Source organism: Heloderma suspectum, chromosome 1, assembly GCF_057233095.1.
Source record: "Heloderma suspectum isolate Gila_16-S chromosome 1, 16-S_ref, whole genome shotgun sequence".
NCBI classification, from domain to species: Eukaryota; Metazoa; Chordata; class Lepidosauria; order Squamata; family Helodermatidae; genus Heloderma; species Heloderma suspectum.
Window position 1 is genome coordinate 304282770 of NC_139458.1, and position 25379 is coordinate 304308148.

Here is a 25379-nt window from a genome sequence, read left to right on the forward strand (position 1 = left end):
TAACTTCTCCCATATAATAGGATATGTATATTGATGGGGTGGAATCCAGTGAAGTATTTCAGGTGATGGGACTGCTTCTGTCAGTGGAACCGTGGCGGGGGGTGAGGGGAAGCAATTCTCTCTCCCCTGCATGCCCTAAAAATCTACTTTAGGGAGGCCCATCCAGACCTTATTTCAGGTGGTGAAGTACGGGGAGAAAGTTCCATCACACAAGCAGGAATCTGCTCATGTGATATTGCACTCTGCCCATAAATTACTACTCATATGATTCCACTTCTAGAATACTTTTATTTCAGTGACCAGATCAATTCAATATGTAAGAAAAATATGTCCTCCAGTGGATGCTAGTAAGTATCATTTTAAGTATTTAAATTTGTTTGGGATAACACCCGAATTTTACTAGAAGCCTGCAGCACAAGGTCTGGTGAAAAATGGGAGCAAAATTCTCTTCCTTTGGCTCCCTTTGTCCTCTTCCAGTCTCCAGGTTGGTAGATGCTATAACTCAGTGTCAGTAGATGCTATAACTGGCGTAGTTCTCTTGTCCGAATCCTAGACCAAGTGGCCCTGTGCTCCTTGGCCTCTCAGTCCTCCCATTTATTTCCTGTCAACAGTATACAAAATCAGTCCTACTTTAGTTTTGCCCCAATCCAACCTTCTCCTTCTCTTTTCTTCAACTCTGTCTCCACCACCCATTGTTCCCTCAGGCTATGTATACTTTGTACTTCCTCCTCCTCCTGTCTCCCCCACCCGAATAAATGTACCTTTTCTCATCTTAGGTGTTCTTTTAGAGCATTTGATTAGCTACCTCTTGCTCAGTTTCCTGCATCTTCTATTCTTTTCCACAAACTTCAGTCAAATTATGCATGGTGTGGAGAATGTGGATAGGGAGTCATTTTTCTCCCTCTTTCATAATACTAGAACCCAGAGTCATCCCATGAAGCTGATTGGTGGCAGATTCAGGACAGATAAAAGGACGTACTTCACACAGCACATAGTTAAACGACGGAGTTCGCTACCACAAGATGTAGTGATGTCCACCAATTTGGATGGCTTTAAAAGGGGGTTAGACAAATTCCTGGAGGAGAAGGCTATCAATGGTTATTAGTCCTGATGGCTCTATGCTACCTCCAGTATCAGAGGCAGTATGTACACCACTTGCTGGGGAACATGGGTAAGAGGGCGCTCTTGCACTTACGTCCTGCTTGTTGGTTTCCTGTGGGCAGCTAGTTGGCCACTGTGTGAACAGAATGATGGACTAGATGGACACTTGGTCTGATCCAGCAGGGCTCTTCTTATGTTTTCTTCACCTACCCACCTACCCTTTTCTTAGATTATTCTTTGTCGGTCTATTGTCCACTCTGCACTCTTTCTTTAGCTACCTTGCCTCTTCCTACTACCTACCCTGATTTTATATTTTATTTATTTGTTATATTTATATCCTGCCTTTCCTTCAAGGAGCCCAGGATGGTGTACAAGGTCTTCCTCCTCTCCATTTTATCCTTTCAACAACCCTGTGAGGTACGTTAGGTTAAGAGTCAGTGACTGGCCGAAAGTGACCTTGTGAGCTTCATGGCAGACTGGGGACTAGAACCTGGGTCTCCCCAGTCTTAGTCTGATACTCTAACCTCTACACTTCACTGGCTGTCTGTTCCCATTCCGTAGGCTTCTCCTGTGCAGGGCTTTAATCTTAGCCAAACTGAAGGAGTCCTACACTTCCTTCAGTGAAACTATGCCGCAATCTATTTAGTTACATGAGGAGCTGAATATTCCATGCCACCACATCGGCTCAGCCAATCACTGTTAGAGTCTTTACCACAATACAATATTGATAAGTCTTACTTAGGACAAATTAAAATGAGAAAATGTGAATTATGAGGGCAATAAAATGGAATAAAAACATATGCAAAGCACAAACTAAATGTTCAGTCTCCCACACCCTTCACCAACCAGATGTTTTAGATTATGATCCCAGCATTCTTGGCTATTGGGCATGCTGTCTGGGGCTGAACGGAGTTTATTTATTCATTTAATTTATTTCTTGTATTTATATACTGCCTTCCTTCCATCATGGAACTCAAGGTGGCTACATGTGATTCTCAGGCAGTTTCCCCTCCAAGCACTGACCAGACCCAGCCCAGCTTAGCTTCAGCAAGGTGGCTGCTTCATGTACCATTAGACCATGCCATAGGAGTTGAAATCCAAAACATCTGGAGGGCATCAGGTTGGGGAAGGCTAGTCTATCATATGAGGGTCTAGGTCTCTTCCTTAAAACCGTCTACCGTAAGAGTGTCTAGATAGATCTGTCTCATTCTCTTTTGTTGCATGGGCAAATGAAGCTACCTTTTCATTTGTTGACAAGACACCTTATTTGTGAGCAAGGCCTCCTTTTTCTGTTCTGATAAATTTGGGTCAAATTTGATACTTGCCTTTTTATAGATGGAGCATTAAAATAAGTAATGGGAAATGTCCTTCACAGTGACCATACTACAAATTTTTGTTGTTCAGTCGTGTCCGACTCTTCGTGACCCCATGGACCATAACACGCCAGGCCTTCCTGTCCTGCGCTCTCTCCCAGAGCGTGCTCAAATACTGTTTATAAATCACATGGGACATCCCTAAAACATCCATCCAAAATAGTGATAAGTCTTTTTAGAACCTTAATTGGGTGAAAGTTCTTTTTTTAAGGAGATAATATGAAAATTCTAGTCAAACTTTGGTTACCTTTAGAAGATCTTGCAAGAGTTCTTTGGATGTCATACAGCCACTTACATTAACTCTGGATTATTCATAATAGGCACACAGTACCAACTGCAAAATTATCTTCAAAATCATACCATTGCCCACCTCCAGTGTTCCAAGTGGACTTCCACTCATGTAACAGGAGTCGTCTTTCCCCTCTGCAGCCCCATCGCATGCTCCCCAAATCTACTTTGGAAGGTCCCCCAAACTTCTGGAACAGATTTGGGTGGGGTGGGGTGCAGGGGTCTGCAGTGGAGAGGAGGGATTTGATCTGCTAGAAGTGTCTGTTCTACTGGCAGAAAGATACCGTTGTATACAAGCCCATGTTTTTTAAATAGTAAGTCTCCAGGTTGTGAAAGCTATAAATGTTTACTTTTAGCATGACAGATGCTTTCCTTTCATCAGATTTCGTCTGTCAGCTGTGCTTGGTGGATGGAATTCTTGTTGTATAAAATTGGGTAGCTGATCATTGTGTTATCTGCCAAACACTTTGTTTTCCCTTTAATAATACTCCTAAATAACATTTTTTAGTATTGGTACATATTTCTATTGCATGCCAACATTCAAAGCCCCTATTATAGACTCCTCTTTTAACCTGCTTGTCTTATCAACTCAACAAAAGAACCCAGGAGTCCACATTTTATTGTTGCTAGGTAACTGATGCTGTTGCCTGGATGCTGCACTGTATAAACGTAACCAAGCAAGGTAGTCTTCTTGTTGCATGGGTGCTACTGAAGCTAAATTGGCTTAGCAGTCTTTAAGTGCAATCAAACCGCTTTAAAACAGGACAGTCCGGGTCTAGGTTTATCACTTTAATGTGATAAAAATAATATTAAAAGACTGTGCTCCCTGGACAGTACTTGGACTGTGAGTCACACATAGGGTTGTTTTTTTCAGCCGAGCTCTGTGGGTTCTCTCTCTGCTTAATTGCTTTGCTGTGCATCTGCTGCTTCCTCCAGGGCAGTTTTGTGCAGTCTTTGTAAAATCATAGAATAGTAGAGTTCGGAGGGGCCTATAAGACCATCGAGTCCCTTGGCTTTGTGACTTCCTGCTGACTGTGGGATAGTGAAAGTTTGTTTTTTTCCTTAATAACTTGTGCTGCATGTAAGTTGATTTTAAACTTCTGGGGTCACTAAGGAAATGTCCTCTATTTGGCATGTCTTCTAAATTAGGAGTGTGAAAATGGCTACTTTAATATAACATGGATCGGAGTCCTGGTTTCTTTTTTATATTGTCACTTTAAAATTAAGTATAATATATAGTACAGGCTTTCTAAAGTCAACTGCTTATACAAATTTACATTAATTTTAATGCCTATTAACTGGGCAGAGCAAACATCTCCCAGCGTCACCTTCTGAGGCCAACCTGCCAGGTAGCTTTGGAGCCACCATAACACTGTGGCCCTAAAACACATCCCAGCAGACAATCCGGAAGGATATCGTGATTGATGATATTGAAAGCCACTGAGAAGTCCAGGAATACTAAGAGAGTTGCACTCCCTATGTCCATTCACCAGCATAAGTCATCCACTAGGGTGACCAAGGCTGTTCAATCTGAATTTGTTTGTGGGTTTTGGTATAAAATGTTCAATTAGCTTTTCTGAAGATGTTCTATACTATGCTTTTCATTTTGCAATTTTTTTCTTTACAAATATTCAAAGAGTACCTTAAATAAAGTAATCAAACAGACTGATGCAGTTGAAATTTAAAATCTGAATCATTTATATATGGAATAGACTTTTTACATCTTAATTAGATCAATTGCTATAGTTGACTCATAATGTTACTTTACATAAAATAGGATGAATGGTGAATTATATAGTTTTTGTCACAAATAATGTCTGAAAAACATGCATGTGTTTCTTCTTTGGCTGCATTTTCATATGCTTTGGCTATTCTAGATATATACAACCTCTAGCCCTTTCATTCTAAGCAATTTGTGTCATTGTATCTGGCTGTAATCTTAAATTCTGAAGATTCATCACATTGGAAGCATCAGTGGTACAAACCCAAGCAGTTCTCCCTTGTCCTAGGAACAGAGGCCAAACAAAACATCTCCTAAACTGCCTCTTATAACAGCTGCTGCCATGTAGTAAGCTGTTCATATGCAGTGGTTTACCTACTGGATTACTTTCTCCGCACTTACCACAACTATCATGCAGTGGTATGGAGAAAACGCACTCAAGCCTTTTCACTTAAATGACTTGGCAATTAAATGTGGCTGTCGTTGTGATTTTTGCCTTCTCTAGAATATTGCAGATGGCATCCCACGCATTTGGAGCATAATGCTGGCACACTGTCTGTGTACGTACCACGTACACAACCAATTTTTTACTTGTCACCTTGAAGAATTATACAATAAATATAGCTGGATAGGAGAAAATATTGCTTCACATATAATATTCCAAAGTCTCTTTACACTCTCACTTCTTAATATACTTTTAAAAAGAGATGATAGCAGGTCATCCAATAGTTTTATTGACATGCAACAGGATATGTCCTTCTCTTCAGTATAGTGCTGTTATTTCTTTAGTGCTGAATTTTTCTGTGGTTAGTACAACTTCTCCTCGGCTCATTTCTCAGCTTACGTTACTTTTTCTGAGTAAATATTTTTTGCCCAGAATGTTTGCATATTGTTTCATAACTGAGGGAATTTTCTGCAATCATGATCACTGCACTTTTCTTGCATACCTGCAGAGACTTGTCCCACTGTACCTGAAGAAAACAGGATCTTAAATGGTAAGTCTTCACGCTAACAGCATGCCATGGAGTTTCTTTTAATGCAGTACAGTAATGGAGATGTGCAGTTCAGCATATACCGAGTCACATATGTGCATCTCTTGACGAAAAATGCAGGAGAATCTCTCTATCTCTATATCTTCCTCTCTCTATCTCTGCCCCCTCCCCCAATCTAAATTGGACTATACAACCCCACCTACCATATGCCATAAGTAAAGAGTAGATGTACAGCAAAAATGTATCTTGAGAAGAACAGATAGCATCAGACAGCTTGAGCAAGAGGGCACAGGCCCATGCTGCATGGGAAGTTAAACGTCCCCCAGATCTGCAGCCAAGACTCTGCAGTTTGCCTGCTGGAACATTTTTTCTTATGGTTCAACAGGAGTGTCAAACCCCAGAAAACTGCACATGGCAATCTATTCTGTCGCAGCCCCATTTTGCTTTAGTGTTGAGCTCTAAAATATTAGTATAGCTATAGAAAAAGAGATGTCTTGAGCTCTTCTTTGGCCTTTATTCTATTTCTATCTCTGTCCCTACGCTCCTTGCTCTTAATGACACTGTTCTTGACTTCCCTTTTTATTGCCTCCTGCTTTCACATAGTCTTCCTTAAATGTCTTATAGTAAAGACAGACTTTTGTGGGGTGGGGAGGAGAGGACAGACCACCTTGGGGCAAACTAATGCACAAAAACGTATTTATCTGTACACATGTGGGTGATTCTGCCAGGTAAGGGTTTTTATGGTTGATGCATGAGAAATCACGAACATAACAGTCCTCATCTGGGTTCAGATGTAATGCTAAACTATGTGGTGTTCCTCCTTTGGTGCAAATGTGAGAAAGAGATTAGAAGCTTTCATTGCAGCCCGCCCCATCAGTTCTCTCTTTACTGAACTGATGATAGTTGTCTCTATTGAAGAGGGAAGAATTTATAAGAAATGTAATAAAACATTTCTTCCAAAATATGGGCTCTCTTTTTAGAGTGGTGTGGAGAAGAACTGGAAAAATTATGAAGCAGCTCTCCCCATATATTTTCCCACCCCACCCTTGTCATCTAGGTGTAATGCGGATCATGTAAAAACTATCCACTGAGATGTTATAGGAATAACTGCATATTGAATCTTTGAGGATAAGAAGGGAATGTACAGCAGAAGGCTGTTTCGTGGTGTAATGGTCACTGCTGCGAAATTACTGCTTTGTACTAATACCTATTGAATATATGGTACAAGGACTGATGTTATGCTTAGATCGAAAATAATAGTTAATGATATGCTGTCATTGGAGTATCACATTTATTTACCCTTTGGAAGTTAATGGAAAGTTGAACTGAACAAGTACCCAGGAAATAGTTGCTAGTACAGCCTGCTTCTTGAATCATCTGTTTCATTTCCAGATGAGTATGGGTAGGCAATAGTATGGTTGGTCTACTGGACATGTAAATGTGGATGGAATTAAGAATTCATTGCACAAAGGTGTGGGCTGATATGAGTAAGATAAGCATAACAGCTGTGAGTCATCCACCTTGTATAAATAAGTCCTCTGACTCAGCTTCCCCTCTTGCTTGTCTGCCTCTCAAACAGGCATAGACAAGTCTTCCCTTCTCTGAAGAAGCCATTTTATCTTGTAACTTACAAAGCGAATGGGAAAGGAGTTATAATGATAGGTCTGGCAAGAATCCAGTGCTCTCTTGCCATAGCTTGTTGAGTAATTTATAATAATGACAGAGCACAAAAAGAATTGATACACAGTGAAAACCATGAGAGCCAGTGTCATCCAGTGGATATGGCATTAGATTTGGAGTAGGGTTTATTATGGGGCTTTGGGCAAATTACTTTATCTCTGTTCTCTGTCTGTGAAATGGAATCTTAAGGACTTCCCTCGTGGCTTGGCTGTAAGGATTAATCAGAAGACTGCCTGCAGTCAAAAATAGGCTGGATGAGGGTAAGCAAGTTGAAGTTAAACCTAGATAAGACAGAGGTGTTAATGGTCAGTAGAAAGACTGACTCTGGGATCGGTAAGGGGTTGTGCTCCTGTGAAGGATCAGGTCTGTACCTTGGGGTGCTCCCTGATCCTGTGCTGCAGGAGTGGCAAGGAATGCGTTTGCACAATTACACTTCGTGGGTTTTAATGTGTAAGTTTTTCTAACCTTTGTATAAAATCAGAGTTCAGCAGATATCACAAGACCTTAAAGGTTTCACTCTCAAATATTAACTATATGTTGAGTGAAGAACTGTACCTATTGATTTCATGTAAATATTTATATGCTGCTCTTTGGTCTCTTATGACCCTCAAACAGCTCATAAAACACAAAAACAGTGACCATCCCAAAATACCTTTGTTTGCCCTGAGCCTAGTTCCAGCTAGTTTCATTGAATGTTCCAAACTTTGTGTGTTGTGTCCTCTTCGTAACTTTAGTTAGTGTTTTTAAAATTAGAGCTCTAGACTACAGAAAATCTTCCAGTCCGTTGATCACATTAGTGGCCCTTTTCTGTATTTTTATAGTTCTGCAGCATATGTTTCCTGATTGATTAAAGAATGGTACATGTTGGCCCTATTCAGACAATCATACCTCGGGTTAGTAGGCAGAGATGTATGAGCCTTTTCCTCACAAACACACACAGCCCTGTTGCTCCTCCTTTTGCTCCTCCCTTCACTGTGGGTCTGAATGGGGTGCAGAAGTCTCTATTTAACCATAGTTTCCTGTTCCATCTGAACTGGAAAACTGTAATTACCAGCTTCAGAACAAGCCAGACCCTAAATCATGTTTAGATTTGGTTTAGGATCCTGGCTTGTTATGAAGCTGATAACCGTAGTCTCTAGTTTCATCCAAATCAGGAAACCGTAGTTAATTAAAAGGTTTCCAGATTTAATCACGGCTCACATGAAAGGAGGAGAGATGGGGCTCTGTGCACAGGCAAAAACTTACTGAGCTATGATCATCCAACCGTGGCCAGTATTTGAGCTGTTGTCACATTGAACAGTTCTAATACTGATATTACTATTTTTACAATGCTCTACTCATTCTTAACATTGCCATTTTTTTTCTGTGCCATAGCAGAGCATTGACATTTTCATTGAGCTGTTCATTATGACCTTATCTTTCCTGTGTAGTTTAATCTAGTTTTAGACCTCAGTATAAATGTCATTTATACTGAGGTCATTTACTGAGGTTAAGCATTTAGAAAGTTTAGAAAGGCTTGAAAAATCAATCTTCTTGCAGATGCTTGACCAGCCTAGTGCCTTCCAGATAATTCGGACTTCAGCTCCCATTAGCTGCAGCAACATGGCTAATGATCAGGAATGCTGGGAGTTGTAGTCTAAAACTTCTGGAAGGCACCAGGTTGGGGAAGGCTGTTCTTGCATTTCACTGGAGTTTTAGTTAAGTTTTTAAGATATGCTCTGTGAATTTCCATTGCTAACACTTTTGACATCTCTAGCCTCTGATGGGGTTTGGACAATCACAATGGGGGAAGAAGCCATCGTGGGTCCTCCCCCTGCGCGAGCTACGTGTGTGACTGCCATTTGCATAATCCCCTGCAATGCAGTGCGGGTTGGTGTGTTGTCCAAATGTGGCCCGGCAGGGGACACTTCACACTCACCCTACAACCCACAACATGCAGTAGACGTGTGGGGAGCAGCCACGATGGTTTCTTCTCCCAATGCGATCATACGAACACTCCCTCTGTAAGCAAGATGGCATTTTGCATGAGGTGTTCTACCTCTTTCAGCCTGGAGTTTGAATTCTGTTTTGGAGAAGCTCTCGGGGGATGAATCCCAGTGGTGGGTGGGGAGGAAGGCAAAATGAGTGGGGCCAAAACCCCAGCATATTTTAGATTAAAGCTGTTACTGCCAGCAACTAGGCTTTACGAGAGACATTTCAGCCTTTTAGAAGGAAGACAAAAAAACTGCACAGAAGACAGGAAACCACCAAGCAATCAGTAGTTGGGGGAAAGGGGGCACAGCAGGGGAAGGGAGTGAGGGGAAGGGAGCAGTGTCATCGGGGAACTCTGGCAGGGGTGGGTTTGATCCCTGGCCTGAGAGTCTACACCTCTGGCCTGAGAGTCTACACCTCTGATGTATTAGAACACAGGAGAAAAATAATGAATGAAGGAATTATTAAAAGTGTAGAAAACCTGAAAAACGTGTTTTTCATCGTAATGAATATTACAGTTTAAATGGAATTGCAGTCTCCAGAGATGAGCAAGACACAAGGGGTGTTCGGATGATCGTGGGGGTAAAAGAAGCCATCATGGCTTCTCCCTGTGAAAGTAGGCCTGACTAGGTAGGCCTTGTAAGTAGCTTGGTTCAGGCGAGGTGCCTGATGGGATTGAGAGAATGTATATGTGTCTGACCGTGAGAAGGTAATTGTAACTTGCTCATTATAAGCAGGAAATTCCTATGCACCAAAGTAGCTCATCCCTGAAGATAGACAGGCAGCTGTGCTGATGAGACTGTTGCTGAGTTAAATTAGCTCTTGAGCACGCATAGTGTATTTTCTTTGTTCTCCAACTTTCAGTCTGTATAAATGCATCCTGTTTCTTTTCCTTTTTTTAGTGAGACACAGTTTCGATTGTCCCTCATCTGTGATGTGCTTTAATACATTTCTGACTGTTCAACCTAACCTGCCTTGAATATTTCCTTAACATTCCGCTGCGCCCATGCGTGCCATGCGCAAGCCCCGTCATTTGCATAATTACCTGTGCTGCAGTGCGGGTTGGCATGACGTCCAAATTTGGTGCGCTGCACAGCAGGGGTTCATACCCACCCTACAACTCCTACTGCAAGTCATGGGTAATTATGCAAACAGTGGGCACAAGGGTTGGGGGAGAAGGCACAGTGGCTTCATTTATCCAAGTGATCATCTGAACCTGGAAGTAGTAAATGTTAATCAATGAAAAAAACCTAACCCAGAGTTCCCCAACTTGGTGCCCTCAAATATTTTGAACTACAGCTTCCATCATCCCCACCCATCATGGGCAGTGGTGAGAGGTAATGGGAGTGGTAGTCCAAAACATCTGAAGGCCCCCTGGTTGGGGAAGGCTGGTCAAAGCAGTGTTTGTAGCATGTATCTAAAGGCCATTCTGAAAATCCCAGTGTGGTGTAGTGGTGAGAGTGTTGGACTGGGAGCCAGGAGATCCGGGTTCTAGTGCCCACTCAGCCATGGAAGTTCACTGGGTAACTTTGGGCCAGTTACAGACTCTCAGCCCAACCTACCTCACAGGGTTGTTGTTGTGAGGATAAATTGGAGAGGAAGAGGATAATGTAAGCCACCTTGGGTTTCTTGCAAGAGGAAAAAAGGTGGGATATAAATACAATAAATAAATAAATCTTTATAATATCTTATTGACAATCCATTAAGATATCTTCTACTGTGTATTTTATAGGGCTGTTAGCAAACTGTTTTAATTCTAGTTAATTTTACTCACAGAATGTCTTCAGTGATATCCACCTGTTTCCCATCCTAAAGAGATGGTTAATGGAAAATATTCCATTTTCAGACATGTAAGATTTGGCTATATTTATTTGATGATTTGTTCTACAAAAATACTACTGATGCTAAAGATACTGCCATATAATCATGGAACAAGGGGGTAAAGGGTAAGGCTCACTATATTTCACTATTTAAAAATCATCCTCAGTGTTCTGTTTTTGTTTTGCATTGGTTTTGTTTGACTCATTGTTCCCTGTTCTGACTTGTTCTGTTAGATAGCACCTGGGAATCTTATGGTCAGCATTTTTAAATGGCATTTCCATTCCTGAGTTAAAGGCATATTTTCAAATAATGAGAACTATATTTAGATGGAAGAGTTTTGATGGCATGCCTAATACTATGAGGAACATAGATTCACTTGGGTAAATGTTCCTCACCTTTACAGATTTTGGCTTGTAACCTAAATGTCCAGTTTACTGAAGAAGTGTTGAACCAACAGAAGCTCCCACTAGCACTAGTTGGGTAGGTGATTTTTGTTAATTCCCTGTAATCCCTCATGCCACTCCACCCCTACTGCTAGCGGGGGAGAAAGAGACCCAGGAGACTGCAGAAGGGACAAAATATCAGCAAAAATGGCCTCTTCTCCCTTCTGCCAGCGAGAGCCTCTTGTGTGTGGAGTTTGACTCATGAGAACTTTAGGATCCAAGCCTTTGATTTGTTAGGAATAGAAACTGTTTATAGCTGTATTGTTTCAGTTAATCTCAGACGTAGTAGTCTAAATTCAGAGAAGGTCAGTTGTGCTTAAGTCCCATCGAAATCAGTAGGACAAGTTAGCTTTGATACATTTAGGTTCCATTATTTTCAATGGGACCCTAGTGTGGCAATCTTTGGATTTGGGCCATTGATTCTCTCTGTTTTCTATTGGGTCTGGTCACTGCAAAGCTATTCTTCCAGTGGATGTTATTGTTAACGTGTATCTCAACTGAGTTCAGTAGATCCAGTATTCATTTTGTTCCTTTAAATACAGTTTCATGTGAGGAAGAGCCATTGGTTTCAATGGAATTCACTCCTATTAATGCATAGTACGCTCCAATTCTATGCATAGGCTTCTGCTGCAGCATTGCAAACAATGGTTTCTGCTGATGAAGTGGGGTGTAGTCCTGTCCTGGAAAGTGGGGCAGAACCAAAGGTATCTGGTATTCTGGGATGGAGGTGAGGTACTAGTGAGACTAGGTTGTTTAGCTGTGGAGTGTAATTGTGCACTTTGCTTTTCCTCACGCACTCAAAGGCTATTTTCACAGTTCTGTAAAAGTGTCGCGATGTGAGACCTGTCTAGGATAATTCTGCTGTGTTCATGTGCAGCTGACTCACACAATACAGCACTGTTGTGTGGTCAGATGGGTGATGACTCTAGGAAATGGTGCTGTGCAAAAATGACTATTGTGAAGGTTGCTCTTGAGCTATGTCATGTTTGGGCAGGCTTTCCTATGGAGATGTGCCGTTGCTAGATGGACCCCTGGTCTGATCCAGCATGGCTCTTCTTATACTAAGAGTGTCCTACAGCTAGAACCCCTCTGCAACCTTGCAAGGTAGCTGATTCTGTGTGTTCAAATATGTGGGGTGTGCGTATGCTGTAGGTATTTAAAATCCTATTTATACATTTTAAAATTTCATCACACAACATGTTTGATGTAGAGGTACTGGCAATAGTCTTAATCCCATCTGAGGTTACACGACTTCAATAACAAATGACTTTAAAAATCCAGGATCTTATCCATTACGTTTTGCTGTTTGACAAGTGATACGTGATTCAATATTTCCCACCTTTCCCTTTGAACTGAGTGTCTCTATGCCTGAAAGACTATTCCAGGTACCACTTCATCACACTTGGGGAGGCATGAACCATCGGTCTTAAACCTAGGGTGCTCTTTTACCATGGAAATGTAACCAAATATTTAAAGTACCCAGTAAGGACAAACTCTGAACTGAACATTTTGAACTTTCTTCAGTAGGTATCTATGTCCCAAATAAACAATGTGCAGTATTATTATTATTATTATTATTATTACTGCTACTGCTATTACTATTACTACTACAATACTCTTCCTCCTCCTACATTTTCATCCTGCCCTTCCTCCAAGAAGCTCAGGGCTGCATATATGTGCTCCACCCCCGATATCCTCACAACAATCCTGAGAGTTAGGTTAGGCAGACGCATATCTTCTGTCAGTATAATAATATGAAATGTTATATCTGTTTATAGCTTATCTATTGAAATGTGTACTTTATCTATTAAAGCTCATGTCTTATCACATTTTTCATTTTTTGTAGGTATGTTTCCTAAAAATAAAGTCTTGGACAACTGTTCAAAAGAAGTAGTTCCCAGGTACTATGATAGTTCAGCTTGCTTCCCCCCCCCCCCAATATCTGTAGGGTTACGTTTTATGTAAGAACTGGATACAGATGTATTAGCAGTGTGTTGTGTGGTTATTTACTGATGGTAAACAAACTACTTGACTAAACCAGTATTGTAGAACAGAATCATTGTTTTCCACTTTGGTACAGCTTTATGAATTTTAGATTTCCTACCAAGAGGATCAAACAACAGAATTGTATTTTTTTGTTTGGGGTTTTACATGGTGATTCTGCTCCTGATTGAAAAATCACAGCTTCGATAACAACAGGCAGTGCCTAGATGGCTTGCCTACAGAATTCCCATAAACAGCTGGAGTGCTGTGAGCATTATTAAATCTGCTTTCTAGTCATTTAAAGGGATTCAGGGCTGGGGGTGGGATGGGAAATGGGTAGTTAGATTTAACTGAATTTCAAAATGTAAATAAAACAAAGTAACTCAACATTTGTCTCTTGATGGTGCCTGCCAGTTTCAGGTAAACTGAGATGATAGCTTCCATTTTTCATTAAACTGCCAGAGTTTTGCTCTAGACCTATGACATCAGGACCCCTGAAATAGATTGGCCCCTGATGTCATGGGTTTTGGTAACTTAGTGGAATGCTTTTGAGTGCTTCACTTAGTTTAGGCATGTGTCTTTTGCATACACATGAAGGCAGATCCCTATGGAAGCGGATAGTTATATGTATCTATGTATGTTTGTTTCAAAACTATTTATAGTTTTATCAATCTGTTTCAGTTATGATTGGTTCCAGACAGATGGTTTAGTCACTGTGGTCATATACACTAAACAAAAGGTAAATAATTGCGTTTGGTAGCAGAAATTGCCAAACTACAGGGTTGTACTGACTGGCTGTCAGTGGAACAGAAACCTCTGGCAGAATGGTTTTCACCTCCCCCCCAAATCTACTTCCAGAGTACATTTGGGAGGCTGCACGGGGGGAAAAGCAAGGGTAAGTCCTGTTGCACAAGCGCAAGTCTGCTTCCAATTTCCCTGACCATAATGTCTTCTCCAGCTCTATCACCCATCAGTTATCCAAATGTTTCTTTCTCCTTTAAACAAATCAAACGTTCCTTACTTGCTGTCCCATGTGCCTGGAACAGCCTCCTAGAACATGTGTATGATGTCCTTCCTTTCTCCCTTCATAAATCCATCTTTCCTGTAAAGCCTTTGACAGAGCCAAAGACCCAAGTCCTCATCCCCTACTAAAACAAAGATTAAGTATATGTAACTAAATGAATGCATATTCTCAACCCATTCAACTTCATCTACATCTGCCTACCTTCCCTCTGTTTCCTCCCCTGTATCAGTTTCGATCAGGGGTGGGAAACTTGTGGTCTTCCAGATGTTTGACTCTAACTCCCATCAGCCCCAAAAGCATGGCCAGGGTGATGGCAGTTGTAGTCCAACATCTGGAGAGCAACAGATTCCCTATCTCTGGTGTAGATTGTATATTCTCCACAGAGAACTGTCTAGAGTTACTTAGTAAAGTACCATGCACATTGATGACACTAATAATGCAGAATAATCCCTCAATCTTAACAATTGCCCTGAAATAGCTAAATTTTCCTTTCTCTGTAAGGATATGAATTCTGAATTGGTGATAGCTGATCTTCAGGAAAGTAAACTGAGAGGAGAGATCATTGTGAAAGACTACTCATACCTTTTATATGTTGGTAAGTTCTTTACTTGCAATTTTTTTGGTGCAGGTATTAACACAGAGAACATAGGTTGGATCCAGAATCTGCCTTTTGTAGACAGAAGTGCTCCACCCACAGAAGGTGTCTCTACCCAATTTTCAGGGATTCCTCCATTCCCCCTGCACCTTAGGTCACCCCATTCAGCAGGTTCCCCGACCCTGTGACCTGATTCACATGTAATGAGAAGCTGCTGCGGGTGAATTTCCCTGTAGGGTTTTTTGTTGTGTCAGCAGCCACCATTTTGAATATTCGAGCCATGGCAGGGTTGAGCCGTAGCTTGTCATTATGTGCAAGCCCAGCAAGAGTGGGTTGTTGGGGTGTTTGACAAGCCACCTAGAACTGATGGGTTGTTTTAAGGTTGCGGGTGGCTTGTTAACCACCCCAACAATCCATCCTCACCAGGTTTGCACATATCGAGAAGCTATGGCGTGCGCTTGCCGCAGCTCGAATATTCACACTGGTGGCTGCCGTCACAACGAAAAGCCCCACAGGGAGATTTACCCATGGTGGTTTCTCATTATGTGCGAACCAGGCCAGCGTATAGAATTTTAAGGGGGCTGGAGGGGCTGCTGTGGGGAGGACGGAGCTTTCGTCAGCCCATTTGCACACGCCTAAATCTGGCCCCAACCACATAAATGCAGTCCAGCTGTACTGAATCACACAAGTGATCCCAGTGATGTCAGTTCAGTGTGGATTCTTCCCCAGATATGGTATGCATGCACACATTTATATTAGACTAGAATCTGAACGTGTAGATTGTGCATTGTGAGGGGAGAATAATATTTGGAGAAAAAAGAACTTCCCTACAGTCGTTGGTTTTTCTGGAGTCATGAGCCAGTTGTCATTTTAAAAATCAGCTTCACTGTCCATCAGTGGAAATAGCTACACCAAGTGAAACCTTGAGTGCTAGACTTTGTGTACATTAGGGGGGAGTATATTGTCAGATCCCCTTCATGGATCACTGCCTTGTTGTGGCGAAGGGGCTTGCGTAACTCAGTGAAGCCACAAGCTATGCCGTGCAGGGCCACCCAAGACGGACAGGTCATGGCGGAGAGTTCTGACAAAATGTGGTCCATTGGAGAAGGAAATGGCAACCCACTCCAGTATTCTTGCCAAGGAAAACCCATGGAACATATGTATCACAAGGCTAAAAGATATGATGCCGGAAGATGAGCCCCTCAGGTCGGAAGATGTCCAATATACTACTGGGGAAGAGCAAGGAAATTTCCAAGTAGCGCCAGAAAGAGTGAAGCGGCTGGGCCAAAGCCGAAAGGACACTCAGCTGTGGATGTGCGTGGTGGTGAAAAGAAAATCCGATGCTGTAAAGAACAATATTGTTTAGGAACCTGGAATGTCAGATCAATGAATCAAGGTAAGCTGGAGGTGGTCAAACATGAGATGGCAAGATTGAACATTGACATCTTGGGAATCAGCGAACTAAAATGGATAAGCATGGGCAAATTTAATTCAGGTGACCATCATATCTACTACTGTGGGAAAGAATCCCTTAGAAGAAATGGAGTAGCACTCATAGTCAACAAAAGGGTGGGAAAAGCAGTACTGGGGTACAATCTCAAAAATGATAGAATGATCTCAGTACGAATCCAAGGCAAACCATTCAACATCACAGTAATTCAAGTCTATGCCCCAACTAGGGAGGCCAAAGAAGCTGAGCTTGATTGGTTCTATGAAGACCTACAACACCTTCTAGAACTAACACCAAAAAAAGATGTCCTCTTCATCATAGGGGATTGGAATGCTAAAGTAGGAAGTCAAGAAATCACCGGGATAACAGGCAAGCATGGCCTTGGTGTACAAAATGAAGCAGGACAAAGGCGAATAAAGTTTTGCCAAGAGAACACACTGATCATAGCAATCACTCTTTTCCAACAGCACAAGAGGCGACTTTACACATGGACATCACCAGATGGTCAATATCAAAATCAGATTGATTATGTCCTTTGCAGCTAAAGATGGAGAAGCTCTATACAGTCAGTAAAAACAAGACCTGGAGCTGCCTGTGGCTCAGATCATGAGCTTCTGATAGCAAAATTTCGGCTTAAATTGAAGAACATAGGGAAAACCACTAAACCATTCAGGTATGACCTCAATCATATCCCTTATGAATATACAGTGGAGGTGACGAATAGATTTAAGGGATTAGACCTGATAGACAGAGTGCCTGAGGAACTATGGACGGAGGTCCATAACATTGTTCAGGAGGCAGCAACGAAATCCCTCCCAAAGAAAAAGAAATGCAAGAAAGCAAAGTGGCTGTCTGATGAGGCTTTACAAGTCGCTGAGGGAAGAAGGGAAGCGAAAAGCAAGGGAGAAAGGGGGAAGATATAGCCAACTGAATGCAGAGTTCCAGAGAATAGCAAGGGGAGACAAGAAGGCCTTCTTAAATGAACAATGCAAAGAAATCGAGGAAAACAATAGAATGGGAAAGACTAGAGATCTCTTCAAGAAAATCGGAGATCTCAAGGGAACGTTTTGTTCAAAGACGGGCATGATAAAGGACAAAGAAGGCAGGGACCTAATAGAAGCAGATGAGATTAAGAAGAGGTGGAAAGAATACACAGAAGAACTATACAGGAAAGATCTTAATGATAGCCATGATAGTGCAGTCACTGAACTTGAGCCGGACATCCTAGAGAGTGAAGTCAAGTGGCCCTTAGGAAGCGTTAGTAACAACAAAGCTAGTGGAGATGACAGAATTCCAGCTGAGATATTTAAGATCCTAAAAGATGATGCTGTTAAAGTGCTGCACTCCATATGCCAACACATTTGGAACACTCAACAATGGCCACAGGACTGGAAAAGGTCAGTTTACATTCCAATTCCAAAGAAGAGCAATGCCAAAGAGTGTTCAAACTACCGTACAATTGCGCTCATTTCACATGCCAGCAAGGTTATGCTCAAAATCCTACAAGCTAGGCTTCAGCGGTATGTGAACCGAGAACTACCGGAAGTACAAGCTGAGTTTCGAAGAGGCAGAGGAACTAGAGAGCAAATCGCCAACTTTCACTGGATCACGGAGAAAGCAAGAGAATTCCAGAAAAACGTCTCTTTCTGCTTCATTGACTATGCTAAAGCCTTTGATTATGTGGATCATAACAAACTGTGGCAAATTCTTAAAGAGATGGGAGTACCAGACCACCTTACCTGTCTCCTGAGAAACCTGTACGAGGGTCAAGAAGCAACAGTAAGAACCGGACATGGAACAACCGATTGGTTCAAAATTGGGAAAGGAGTACGACAAGGCTGTATATTGTTGCCCTGCTTATTTAACTTATATGCAGAGTACATCATGAGAAACACCGGGTTGGTTGAATCACAGGTCGGAATTAAGATTGCCGGGAGAATTGTCAACAACCTCAGATACGCAGACGATACCACCCTAATGGCAGAAAGCGAAGAGGATCTCAAGAGCCTCTTGTTGAGGGTGAAAGTGGAGAGTGCAAAAGCTGGTTTGAAGCTCGACATTAAAAAAAACGAAGATCATGGCATCTGGCCCCATCACTTCCTGGCATATAGAAGGGGAAGAAATGGAAGCAGTGACAGATTTTATTTTCTTGGGCTCCAAGATCACCGCAGATGGTGACTGTAGCCATGAAATTAAAAGACGCTTGCTCCTTGGGAGGAAAGCTATGGCAAACCTAGACAGCATAGTCAGAAGCAGAGACATCCCCTTGCTGACAGAGGTTCGTATAATCAAAGCTATGGTTTTCCCAGTAGCAACGTATGGCTGTGAGAGCTGGACTATAAGGAAGGCTGAGCGCCGAAGAATTGATGCTTTCGAACTGTGGTGCTGGAGAAGACTCTTACGAGTCCCCTGGACTGCAAGGAGGTCAAATCAGCCCATCCTAAAGGAAATCAACCCTGAGTTCTCATTGGAAGGACAGATACTGAAACTGAAGCTCAAATATTTTGGCCACCTAATGCGAAGAGAAGACTCCCTGGAAAAGACCCTGATGCTGGGAAAGATTGAAGGCAAAAGGAGAAGGGGACAGCAGAGGATGAGATGGCTAGATAGCCATCTATCACCAATGCAATGAATATGAACTTGAGCACACTCCGGGAGAGAGCGGAGGACAGGAAGGCCTGGCGTGCTAAGGTCCATGGGGCCACGACGAGTTGGACACAACTGAACGACTGAACAACAAATATTGCCAGATACTGAACTTTAATTAAATAACTGGGGGCAAGTTGGGGATGCCATTTGGAATTTCTGTTTCTGACACAAATATATTTTTGGACCAGCTCTAGGAACAAGTGTGAAGAAAACCAGGAATAGAAACATAAGGAGCCACCTTATACTGAGACAGTTCTTTCGTCTCGCACAGTGTCTGGACAGCAGCTCTCCAGGGTTTCAGACAGGAGACTTTCCCAGCCCTATGTGCAGGTGGCAGTAATTGAACCTTGGGACACTGCGCATGCAACACGTGGGCTCTCAAGTGGCATCCAGTTGTGTGCACACGTCTGTCAGGGTGGAAACTGAGCCAATAGGACCCCAGAGCAGTTCTGATTCTGAGGAGAACAGCAATCTGTACAACAGCATTCGCACTCCTCCTCCCCTGCCTGCACCCCTGCCATGTCTGTGCGCAAAAAGTGGGCACATTCCGCCTGGTGCACGATTTCAGAGCTTTGAATTTGGTCTCGATCCCCGACAAGTACCCCCACCTCGTCATACCGGAGATGCTGGAGCGCCTGGGGCGAGCCAAGATTTTCACAAAGTTGGGCCTGCATGGCACCTACAATCTGATTCGCATCCGGGAGGGGGATGAGTGGAAGACCTGTTTCGGCACCCGGTACGGAGCGTATGAATACCTAGTGATGCTGTTTGGGCTCGCCTGCGCCCCCCCCCCCACGTTTTCGCGTTTTATGAATGCCATCTTCCCGGATTATTTGGACACTTTCCTCATTGTGTATCTTGATGATTTACTTATATTTTCTGAGGACCCCCACGCCCATCAGCACCATGTCTCCACTGTCCTCCAGCGCCTCCACAAGCACCATCTTTATGCCAAGCTGGAGAAATGTGCATTTGACCTAACCTCTTTGGACTATCTTGGCTACATTATCTCAGCTGATGGTATCAGGATGGATCCTGCAAAGGTCCAGGCTGTCCTCTCTTGGCAAGCTCCATCCACCAAGGAGGACTTGCAACGTTTTCTGGGGTTTGCTAATTTTTACAGAAAGTTCCTGCCCAGCTTTGCTCGGCTGACATCTCCTCTCACGGACCTCCTTGAGGGCAAGAAATCTCCTTTTCATTGGATGGCATCTGCCCAACAGGCTTTCGAGGAACTTAAGAAGCTTTTTCGTTCTGAGCCAATCCTGTTACATCCCGACCCGAGGAAGCCTTTTGTAGTGCAAACTGACGCCTCTGTCTTTGCAGTGCGGGCGGTGCTTTTTCAGCCAGATCGGGTGGGCGGCGGGTTGCAACCCTGTGCCTACCACTCCAGGAAGCTGAACATGTCTGAAAGGAATTATACCATCTGGGAGAAGGAACTGTTGGCCATCAAGTCTGCTTTGGAGACCTGGCGTCATCTTCTGGAGGGGGCACAGCACCTAATCAAAGTTAGAACTGACCATCGCAACCTGAAACATCTTCAGACAGCCCGTGCCTTAAACCAGCAGCATATTAGGTGATCGCTTTTTTTCCCCCAGTTTCCACCTTAAGATTTGCCTTGTGAAGGCCTACGACAACCTACAAGCAGATGCTCTTTCTCGTAAGCCGGACCTTCAGCCAGGGGGTGAGGGACATCCCCCCCCCCGATTCTTCCCCCGCAGAGCCTGGCGGCAGCTGCGGTACCTCACTCTTGGGAGGAACTTATTCACTCTGAACAGGCTCAAGATGCTTTTGTCTGCACAAAAGTGGAGGAATTGGGGCTAGCCTCTGGCCTCCGCCACTCTACCCCCTTCTCTTTGCGAGGTGGCCTGCTTTACCATTCCGTCCGGGTCTGTGTGCCTTCTAGACCCCTCCGTGAGAAGGTCCTCCATTAGTGCCACAACTCCCCCACCGCTGGGCATTTTGGCTTCGCCAAGACCCTGCATGGAGTGACACGGGATTTTTGGTGGCCTCGTGTGTGTCGGGACGTCAAGACCTATATCGCCTCCTGCCCAACCTGCCAGCGGGTGAAGCCCCCTCAGGCAAGCCCACAGGCTTGCTTCACCCCCTGCCTATCCCCTCAGGACCTTGGAAACTGCTCTCCCTTGACTTCATCACTGACTTGCCTCGCTCACACAGTAAGACCACTATTCTGGTGGTGGTGGATTTGTTTTCTAAGATGGCCCATTTCATCCCCTGCTCTGGGTTGCCCACAGCCAGGGAGACGGCGGAGCTTTTTTTGGCGCATGTTTTCCGGCTCCATGGATGGCCCGAGGGTCTCATTTTGGATAGGAGGGCCCAATTCACTGCCCATTTCTGGAGGGAGCTACTTGGGCTTCTCCATGTGATGCTCCGTCTTTCCTTCGCCCACCAAATGGACGGTCAGACTGAGCACACCAATGCTACTGTGGAGCAATATTTGAGCTGTTATGTCAGTTACCAGCAAGATGATTGGTTTTCCTTGCTGCCTCTCGCAGAATTTGCTTATAACAATGCCTGCCATGCTTTCACCTGCCAAACTCCATTTTTTGCCAATTTTGGTTACCACCACAAGTCTTTCCCGTCCACCCTAGCTCCCTCTTTGGTGCCGGCGGCCCATGACTTTTTAGAGGAGTTGCGAGTGGTACACCACCTCCTACGGGACTCCCTCGAGCAAGCCAAGATAGCCTACAAGGCCTCTGCGGACTGGCGGCGCCAGCCGGGTCTGTCTCTGCAACTGAGGGACTGGGTTTGGTTGTCCACCCAATACCTCCCCTCTCACTCGCCCGCAAGGAAGCTCGCGCCTCGCCGCACAGGGCCTTTCCAGATTACAGCCCAGATTAACTCTGTTGCTTTTCACCTGGCTTTCCCCCGCTCCATGAAGATCCATCCTGTTTTTCATTGGTCCTTGCTGTCCCTCTGGTTTCTGGCGACCCTCATCACTCGGCCAGCTCCCCCCCACCGCCAGTGCTGGTGGAGGGGGATGAGGAGTTTGAGGTCATGGAGATTCTGGACTCCTGCCTTTCTCACGGCCGCCTGCAATATCTGGTGGACTGGAAGGGGTACGGGCCAGATGAGTGATCCTGGGGACCTGTGGAAAATGTGCATGCTCCGTTGCTGCTGAGGCGCTTCCACCAGATGTACCCCCACAAACCCGGGGCCCCAGGGGAGGAGCACGAGGGGGGGGCCTCATGGGAGTGGGGATGATGTCAGGGTGGAAACTGAGCCAATAGATCCCTAGAGCAGTTTTGATTCTGAGGAGGAACAGCAATCCGTGGGAGAGGAGCCCGCTCATATCTCACAAGCACAGCAGCTGGCAGAGATTCCTCCTGCCAGCATTCCTGGGATAGATAGTGACCCTGGCAGCGAGAGAGCGCTGGAGGGGGGCTTGCTGGATGTTCGGCGCAGACGCAGGGAGCAATGACAGATGGAGGGCGTGGAAAGGAGGTGTGCTCGTTTGGCGCGCAAGCAGCGGTCATGTCCCGAGGACCCAAGGGAAAGAGGAAGGATCTCTCCCTAGCCCATAAGTTCAGGGTCTTCCCGTGGTTCTCCTTCAAATGGGGACCAACTGCCTTACCTGGAGCTTAAGCTACTCTGCTATCTTTCCCCAGGGCTGTTCCTTGCTTAGTCTCTGGTGATTAGCATCTGAAAGAGTAATTAAGTTGCAAAAGGAATAAAGCCTTGAAAAGAATCCTTTTCTTCGTCTGTGTCTTGAGTTGGCTATTGGAGGTGACTGTAAGAGGCAGCTAGGGTGCTCCTGACAAGTCACATCTTCGTAGCCTGGTTTAGGTCTATGACTTGGCTCAAACGTGACACCAAACAAAGATTTTGACACTACATGAAAAGAGCCCCTGATTTGCATGCACCCTCTGTCCTCCCCTCAAAGTTTACTGCTACATACAAACTGTCGCTCTCCATTCTTTTTTCCAGACAAACTATGATTAGTACAAACCTTGGTTTGCTTGGTTTCCATGTAATGGCAAACTATAGTTTGATGACAAGGAGGAATGGAGGGAATTGCAGCTAAGGGAAAGGAAAATAGTGCTCAAATCTGGGCTAATTCCTGTAGTGCCAAGCCTACGTGTTAATGTAATTGAATTTTACAGTGTAGCTAATTTGTATGGGTTTTCATTGTACAGAACTTCATAACTTGGTTTAAAAAACTGACCCTGGCCCAAAGCTCCATATTCAAATGGCTTCCTATTCTCTTATTACCTTCATATTTAATGGACAATATTGCTATTAACAGTGTAGATGGTGATTTGATTTTTTTTATTAAACCAAAATGTATTTCTATTTTAGAACTGAGTCATGCAGTCCATGAGGATATGGTAGGTAAGTAGGTATGTCTTCTCATAGTCAAAATGTGAGAGGTGTTTTTTTTGCTTCATCTGGTTAGTATATTCAATAGCTGATAATAACCTTTTGCATCAGTAATATGATGTGTTGGAAAAAATATCATTTTTCTTGTATTTTTTTATGTTGTCATGCTGGATTTTAATTACATCATTCAAGTTGCTGGGTAGCTATTTTTAGACATTTAGAGCACAATCTGGCAGGTTGGGGAATGCTGGGAGTTGTAGGAATTTTTCTGCTTAAATATGTATGCTATTGTGCCTTTAACTGAGGATCTTCTATAGCAGAGTATCCCCAAATGTTTCCCATTATATCTGTTGATGTAACATCAGATTAACAGTTGTTCTAATCAAGCAACTGATATGTCCAAGCCTAGGCTTCTACTTGCTAATGTAGGAATTCTTATGATTCTTCTATAGTCTTAGTGTGCTGTGCTTGGGGCATCACACATTTATGCATGCTTGTATGAAAACTATTTTATGTGTAAATAGTGCAGCATTTGGATAGGGTAACAAATAAAAATGATTTGTCATAGTAGCAAATTACACTTTAAAATTGAAACTATCCCCTTGGATCTCCTCTACTAAGCTTCTTGATTTACTTATTTGAGTCATTGTAATGCATTCATATTTGTTCAAATTCTCAAATGACTATATATTGATGTATTTTCTTCCATTTCTTCCCCTTCTATATGCCAGGAAGTGATGGGGCCAGATGCCATGATCTTCGCTTTTTTAATGTTGAGTTTCAAACCAGCTTTTGCACTCTCCACTTTCACCCTCAACAAGAGGCTCTTGAGATCCTCTTCGCTTTCTGCTATTAGAGTGGTATCGTCTGCGTATCTGAGGTCTTGTTTTAACTGACTGTATAGAGCTTCTCCATCTTTAGCTGCAAAGTACATAATCAATCTGATTTCGATATTGACCATCTGGTGATGTCCATGTGTAGAATCGCCTCTTGTGCTGTTGGAAAAGAGTGTTTGCTATGATCAGCGTGTTCTCTCGGCAAAACTCTATTAGCCTTTGTCCTGCTTCATTTTGTACACCAAGGCCATGCTTGCCTGTTATCCCGGTGATTTCTTGACTTCCTACTTTAGCATTCCAATCCCCTATGATGAAGAGGACATCTTTTTTTGGTGTTAGTTCTAGAAGGTGTTGTAGGTCTTCATAGAACTGATCAACCTCAGCTTCTTCGGCCTCCTTGGTTGGGGCATAGACTTGAATTACTGTGATGTTGAATGATTTGCCTTGGATTCGTACTGAGATCATTTTATCTTTTTTGAGATTGTACCCCGGTACTGCTTTTCCCACTCTTTTGTTGACTGTGAGTGCTACTCCTTGTCTTCTAAGGGATTCTTTCCCACAGTAGTAGATATGATGGTCACCTGAATTAAATTTGCCCATGCTTATCCATTTTAGTTCGCTGATTCCCAAGATGTCAATGTTCAATCTTGCCATCTCATGTTTGACCACCTCCAGCTTACCTTGATTCATTGATCTGACATTCCAGGTTCCTAAACAATATTGTTCTTTACAGCATCGGATTTTCTTTTCACCACCACGCACATCCACAGCTGAGTGTCCTTTCGGCTTTGGCCCAGCCGCTTCACTCTTTCTGGCGCTATTTGGAAATTCCCTCTGCTCTTCCCCAGTAATATATTGGACACCTTCCGACCTGAGGGGCTCATCTTCTGGCGTCATATCTTTTAGCCTTTTGATACGTTCCATAGGGTTTTCTTGGCAGGAATACTGGAGTGGGTTGCTATTTCCTAGTGTTGCCCACCCCTGCTTTAGTAGATAGGTCCACACACACTTTAAGGGCGCAGTCCCCAGCCTGCGGGTTGTAGGCCTTTTTTCTGTCTAAACACGCATAGGATTGTGCCCTAATAAACTATTCAAATGGAGGCTGCTCAGCACTC

The 25379-nt window shown here is 43.5% G+C and overlaps 1 protein-coding gene across 2 annotated transcripts in view; it reads left to right on the plus strand.

Moving 5' to 3' along the window:
* Positions 1-25379, plus strand: part of CYB5R4 (cytochrome b5 reductase 4) — a 51844-nt gene that overhangs the window by 13320 nt on the left and 13145 nt on the right. Inside the window, exons 5-9 of one of the 2 annotated variants that reach the window (XM_084827028.1) lie at positions 5436-5477; positions 13236-13290; positions 14054-14111; positions 14898-14991; positions 23408-23440. In XM_084827028.1, the coding sequence (XP_084683154.1) occupies positions 5436-5477; positions 13236-13290; positions 14054-14111; positions 14898-14991; positions 23408-23440 (282 nt within the window). The remainder of the gene's footprint in view (positions 1-5435; positions 5478-13235; positions 13291-14053; positions 14112-14897; positions 14992-23407; positions 23441-25379) is intronic. The other variant, XM_084827029.1, reaches the window with a different exon arrangement.